Raw genomic sequence first — 6,731 nt, 5'->3', positions numbered from 1 at the left:
GCCCACCACAACACCTAGCTATGTTTTTTGGCTGCAGCCTTCATTGTTGTTTGGCGGGCCCGGGCTGGATTCAAACCCGCCACCTTAGGTGTATGTGGCTGGCGCCTTAGCCACTTGAGCCACAGGCACCAAGCCTCTTGTCTCTCTTTAAGAAAAAATTAACAGATAGTTGTGAAGAGTTGAATTCACCTAGGTTAAATGCATGTCGAATGGGACTGTACTGTGCTTGAGGGGCAATTTAAGACATTTGCAAGGGTAGTTGCAACCATATGAAATTTTTAAATTTATAAACTGACTTGAAATATAATCCTTGTGCTAAGATATGTTGTACAGAAGTATATCTCTCTAGCATAGCAACAAAAAGTTTAAGGCAATTAAACCCTACACAGGAAGAATACCGTATTAAGGACACACAGGCCTTGGAAGGAAAGTTGTGTATATATAGCAGGAAAAGAAAAATTCAATTCAGATGTGGCAAATGAAGGCAAGCAGGAACACAGGATGAGTAGCAGATAAGGGAATTTATAAATACCAACTGTTGAGAAACACATGATACCGCTTCAACTAAGACCTCAGTTTTGTTTTTTTTTTTTGTTGGGGGGGGAGGTTTAAATATTTTCAAGTTTCTTTATTTCAAGCAAAATTTCTATAATGTTCAGCCTACACCCACTTTTCCCCTTATAAACTCTTCTAGCATTCCTAATTCTCAGAAGACCCACCAGGATATTTTGGGCTAGAGGTTCATCTCAAAAGGAAAATTATTACACACAAGCCTTTGATTATAACTGTTTTCCCTGTATAGTTCCTACCTATTTTCATGTCTCCTCTTGTGTACCTAAGTTTTTTAATTATAATTTATAATTAATTGAACATTAAACTTATTAATTGAACTCTTTTCCAGTTTCCTTTCCTCCATCTTAACTAGAATTACTACTAACTTGGTAATATTCTGGTTTATTGTACATATGTATATAATCATATGCCACATACTGACATTTTGATCAATGATGGACTGCATATACGAAAGGCTTGTAAAATCATACCTTATTTTTACTGTACCTTTTCATGTTTAGATATACAAATACTAATATTGTGTTACAACTACCTATAGTATTCAGTATAGTAACACGCTATAGAGGTTTGCAGCCTCAGAGCAATAAGCAATACAAGATACCCTAGGAGTACAGTAGGCTATCTAGGTTTGTGTAAGTACACTCACTCTATGATGTTCATGCAATGATGAAATCCTCTAAGGACACATTTCTCAGATGAACTCACCTAAGATGCATTTCTCAAAATGTATCCCTGTTGTTAAGCAACACATGACTGTATATTATCCTGAACTGGTGACATGAAATTTGCCACGGAAGAATGATGAAATATAGGATCATCCCAAATAGGCCACTGTAGATTCAAGACCCAAACTTGGCAGGTAGCTTTTAAAACAGACAACAATGACACGCCTAGTTATGATAAGTTGGTTTAATTTGGCTTTGTCACCACTTTTGGGATATAAGTAAGTACAGATTAGGCGTGGCCATCTAAGAGGAAGTGTCTTGGCAGTGCCCATAGCTCAGTGGGTAGAATACTGGCCACATACACTGAGGCTGGCAGTTCAAACCCAACCTAGGCCAGCTAAAACAAAAATGACATCTGCAACAACAACAACAACAAAAATAGCTGGGCGTTGTGGCAGGTACCTGTAGTCCCAGCTACTTGGGAGGCTGAGGCAAGAGAATCGCTTAAGCCCAAGAGTTCGAGATTGCTGTGAGCTGTGACACTACAGCACTCTACCCAGGGCAACAGCTTAAGAGGCTGTCTCACAAAAAAAAAAAAAAAAGAAAAAAAAGAGGAAGTGCCTTCTTTTGTGTGTAATTGGCAAGAATAGTACATACACCAAGGAACATGAAAGAGAATGCCTTCAACTAACTTCCTTCCAAACAAAGCAATCAAAAGCATTTTCTGTAAGTATTTTTTTCTGAGACTCTGCAAACCTAGCAATAAAAACAAAGACCACAGCTTGACATCTGGTCCAAAGGCAACCCTGTGTCCTGGAAATAAGGAAAACCTAACAGTCTACACAAGTAGGCTTGGTACAAGAATTCCGCTCTATAAGTATAATCTTAATTAAACAATGATGAAATACTCCAAATAGATCCTCTCATTAAGAACCATAGGAAGATAGACGGTGCCTGTGGCTCAGTGAATGGGACACCGGCCCTATATATGGAAAGTGGTGGGTTCAAACCCTGCCCGGACCAAACTGTAACAAAAATAGCCAGGCGTTGTGTGTGGCAGGTGCCTGTAGTCCCAGCTACTCAGGAGGCTAAGGCAAGAGAATCGAGTAGGCCCAGGAACTGGAGGTTGCTGTGAGCTGTGTGACGCCACAGCACTCTACTGAGGGTGACAAAGTAAGACTGTCTCTTAAAAAAAAAAAAAAGAACCATATGAAGACAGAAGGAGTTACAAAGAGAAAGGTCACTAAGGAAAGTGTCATGGGACAAAGGAAAAAGCAAAATTAGAAAAAGTGAGGGCAGAAGGCAGTCAGTAACGGTGGTAAGAGCAGAAGTAATAAATGAAGTTGAAGCATAAAGACGGAAGGCCTAGGTTGATTTTCCGCCCTGAATGACTTTGCAATTCTCCAAGAAGCCTGAAAGGTCAGTCTTCTTGTGCTTTCTTGTTTTTCTCTATACTCTCACAATAAAATCTCAAACAATAAAAAGATATGTTTGTTCCTAGCAGGTATGCCATTATTTATGAAAATACATCAACATGCCCTGTGAAATCCAAACTAGATGTTTCCATATATTTTTTTTTGAGACAAAGTCTCACTATGCTGCCCTCAGTAGAGTGCCGTGGTGTCACACCTCACAGCAATCTCCAACTCTTGGGCTTAAGCAATTCTCCTGCCTCAGCTGGCTATTTTGTTGTTGTTGTTGCAGTTGATTAGATGGCCGTGGCCGAGTTTGAACCTGCCACCCTAGGTGCATGTGGCTGGTGCCATAACCACTGCGCTACAGCCGCTGAGCCTGTTTCCATATTTCTTATAGCAGTATTACTATGTTTATGAAACATTACTGTCCACCTGATCTGGTGTAATTCTAAACATACTCTCCAAAGCTTTGGTATTATAAGTTTCTTTAGTTATAAAATAGTAAAGGAAATGATTTTGAATTTTTACTTCCTAGTGAGGCTAAATTAGTAAGACATAGGCAATTTACTTAATATATTACTTTAATGTATGAAATTATATAATTATTATTTTATATAGAAGACAGAGGGTCTTGCTATATTATCCAAGCTGAATTCCTGAACTCCAGCACTCCTCTCATCTCAGCCTCCCAAGTATCTGAGACTGACTACAGGTGCTTGCCACCTTCTACCCATGCAATTATTTTCATACAGAGTAGGAAAATGTCAGTCTTAAGAAAGGGTACAAGAATATCATTAATCAAATTCATGAGACCATGAACACCTCAGTTTCAGTTTATTGGTTAAAAGTAGCAGGTCAGATTTGACTTGGGGAAAACATTTAGGAACTTTAAAGGCATGAGGTTTAAACAGGAAAGGCCAGTAGGAAATAATGTAAACCTGACAACACTAGTGAGAGATACACATATAGTCCTCAGTTTATAACAAATTCAGTTTGGTCTAGGAATAAAAGTTTGCACATTATCACTGAAAATAGATACTAGATGTTTCACTCAGATGTCTTCTCTAGTCCTAGTAAGGATTTTCTTACTCCCATTTTATAGACAAGAAAACCATCAGAGAGGTTAGACAAAGTGTCCAAGGGCACACAGTGAAAGAGCTGATATCTGAACCCAGACCAGAATGACTCAAAAGCTAAAATGTTTTCTGTTATATACCACACTGGATGAATCTGGACAACGACCATTACTACAAGTTTCGAGCATGAAATACAATCAGAAACAAAATATTTTAACAAAACTAAAAATTAAAACCATTTTTGGCTCTAAAATTTATAATCATATTGATCAAATAAGACAGCATATAAATGACTATGGCTGGTCATGAAATTTCACTCAATTGTGTAAACACTATTAATTACCTTGGCCAGTTTCTCAGGGATAAGTTCTTCTTTTGGACCTCCAATTTCCTCATCATCATCGTCCTTCTTCTTTTTCTGATTTCTCTGCTGTTTTTCTTTTTCTGCATTTTTTTTCTCCTCTTCTATCTGGGCCTTCTTTTGTGCTCTTCTTTGTTTATTACGTAGCTTCTTTAGCTCTTTATCAGACATGTTTGCTGCAGGCAGTAAGTGTTAATGCAATTGTAAGCATGTTGTATCAGATTAATAATTATCAAAGACTACTGTTTAATATTCTCAAATGCCCCTAAAAAATACTGTATGCTATACATGTAAATCGGCCTATAAGTACCTAGCCCTTTACTGGTTTCACATTAGATAGCCAGCAAGTAACCACCTCAAAAAAAATTTTGGAAATCAAGTGGGATATGTATGTCAACATTTAACAATGGCAAAACAGGAGTTACTCCAGCAATATTAAGCTACTCGCAAGTCTATGAATACAACAAGTTGATTGAATCTTCATGCCTTTGGACTGAGCTTTTAATTATGCCTTCTCTAACCTGACAAAAGTTATTCATTCTCTTCTCTGTGCTGCCACTATGCCATGGTGCCACTGTGCTACCACTATGCAATATATTTTGCTTATCACAATAATTTATAAACCTGCTTCACTATTACACTGTGAGCTCTTTATTAAAAGAGATCCTGTATTAACTTATAATCTCTGTATTCTCAGGACCTAGCAGTATGCCAAAACATATAGAAAACATTCAAATATCTGTTGACAAAATAAATGAGTAGCTCCATCGTACATAAAAAGTTTGATATTAAAAATTAATTAATATCCCTAGAGTTATAAACTGTGGAATATCTCCAAAGAAAGACTAGAAATCACTGATAAATATGCTATAACAAAGTAATAAATGTATACTGTTTAGGTTTCAAGCAACAAACTTGAAAGCTACATGCTCAGTCCATATTAATTTGGGTAACACTTGTTAATACTGCAAAATGAAAAAAAGTCAGTCCAAAATATACCACCACTGTGGTGACTTCAAAACATGCTCACGAATTTTTCCCTTCAAAAAGCAAAGCCTATTTCCCCTTCCTTTAAAGGTGGGCTATAATTAATGGTAATGAACAGAATGTACTAGAAATGAAGGTATGTAACATTTATGTTAGGTAGGACATAAAAGTACTTAGAGGTTCCTCCTTTCCTTCTCTTGGATCACTCAGGAAGCTAGCTACCATGTTGTGAGGAAAACCAACCAGTCTTCTAGAAAGAACCATGTGGCTGTGAGAGTAAGCAATCTTGGAAGCTGATCTTCCTAATCAAGTTCACCGTGAACACCCATGAGCTGACATCTTGATATTCCTGGCCCATAAACCTGTCAGATAATAATGTCTGTTACTTAAAGCTGTTTTAAAGCCTTGAATAATTTGTTTTGCATCAATAAGTAATCAACATAGATGTTGGTACTGGGAAGTGGGATACTGGTATAACAAAAACATAAAATGTGGGAGTAACTCTAGGACCAGGCAGTGGCAAAAGGTGATGGACTTTGAGGTGAGATTTTATCAAAGTTTGACGAGCCCTGCACTATTCATAGAAGCCTAGACTTTGAGGACACTGCAGATGAGGGCTTAAGGTGTAGTGAAGGACACACTAACAAAAGTTTAGCAACAGTGTTACAAAATGCACAAAGTGAACTCAGAGATCTATCTAAGGTGATATTCAGTAAAAGTATTGAAGGTAGCACCTGATTCCTCTTGTCGCTCATAGTAAAATGCAAGAGAAGACTGAAGTAGGGAACTGAGGGCTTTGAAAACTCAGTCTCTCCAGAAACAACTGCTGGGCTAAGATGAAATCCAGGGTGTTGTTACAAAAACACATCAAGAGAGAAAGCAAAAGATTTGGCTCTTGGCTTGGTGCCAGCCACATACACCAAGGGCAGCGGTTCAAACCTGCCCTGGGGCCAGCTAAATAATGACAACTCAAACAAAAAATAGCTGGGAATTCTGGTGGGCACCTATAGTCCCAGCTACTCGGGAGGCTGAGGCAAGAGAATCACCTAAGCCCAGGAGTTGGAGGTTGCTATGAACTGTGACACCATAGCACTCTACCAAAGGTGATAAAGTGAGACTATGTCTCTTAAGAAAAAAAAAAGGAACTATACTTGGATAGCGTGTCCGCCACATGCACCAGGACTGGTGGGTTCAAACCCAGTCAGGGCCTGCTAAACAACAATGACAACAACAATCAAAAAATAGTTGAGTGTTTTGGCAGGTGCCTGTAGTTCCAGCTACTTGGGAGGCTACGGCAAGAGAATCACTTAAGCCCAAGAGTTTGAGGTTGCTATGAGCTGTGATGCCACGGCACTCTATAAAAAGGGCAACAAAGTGAGACTCTGTCTAAAAAACAAACAAACAAAAAACTATACTTGAAAAATTGTACATAAGAGGGGGGGAAAGCTGTACTCAAGGAGCTACATCAGCACCTGTACCTGATTTATATGATATATTCCAGACTTTAAGCTAACATAGTAATGAGATAAAGCTTCTGATGGCCTTGGGAGGGATAACTGTACATACACACAATAATGTAAATAACTTATAACCAGAATGTAGGCAGACAATGGCAGTTAAAAGTATATCCACAGGCTCAGCGCCTGTGGCTCAA

At 38.4% G+C, this 6,731-nt stretch overlaps 1 protein-coding gene across 1 annotated transcript in view; it reads right to left on the bottom strand.

Annotated features, from left to right (window-relative positions):
• Window positions 1-6,731, bottom strand: part of NAA15 (N(alpha)-acetyltransferase 15, NatA auxiliary subunit) — a 102,848-nt gene that overhangs the window by 17,482 nt on the left and 78,635 nt on the right. Inside the window, exon 14 of the mRNA XM_012805384.2 lies at window positions 4,073-4,266. Within this exon, the coding sequence (XP_012660838.1) occupies window positions 4,073-4,266 (194 nt within the window). The remainder of the gene's footprint in view (window positions 1-4,072; window positions 4,267-6,731) is intronic.

The sequence above is a fragment of the Otolemur garnettii genome, unplaced genomic scaffold (assembly GCF_000181295.1).
Source record: "Otolemur garnettii isolate 467f Iridium unplaced genomic scaffold, OtoGar3 scaffold00041, whole genome shotgun sequence".
In the NCBI taxonomy this organism is placed as follows: Eukaryota; Metazoa; Chordata; class Mammalia; order Primates; family Galagidae; genus Otolemur; species Otolemur garnettii.
Note: the sequence above shows the minus strand (reverse complement) of the source record. Positions and strands in the feature narration are given on the sequence as shown.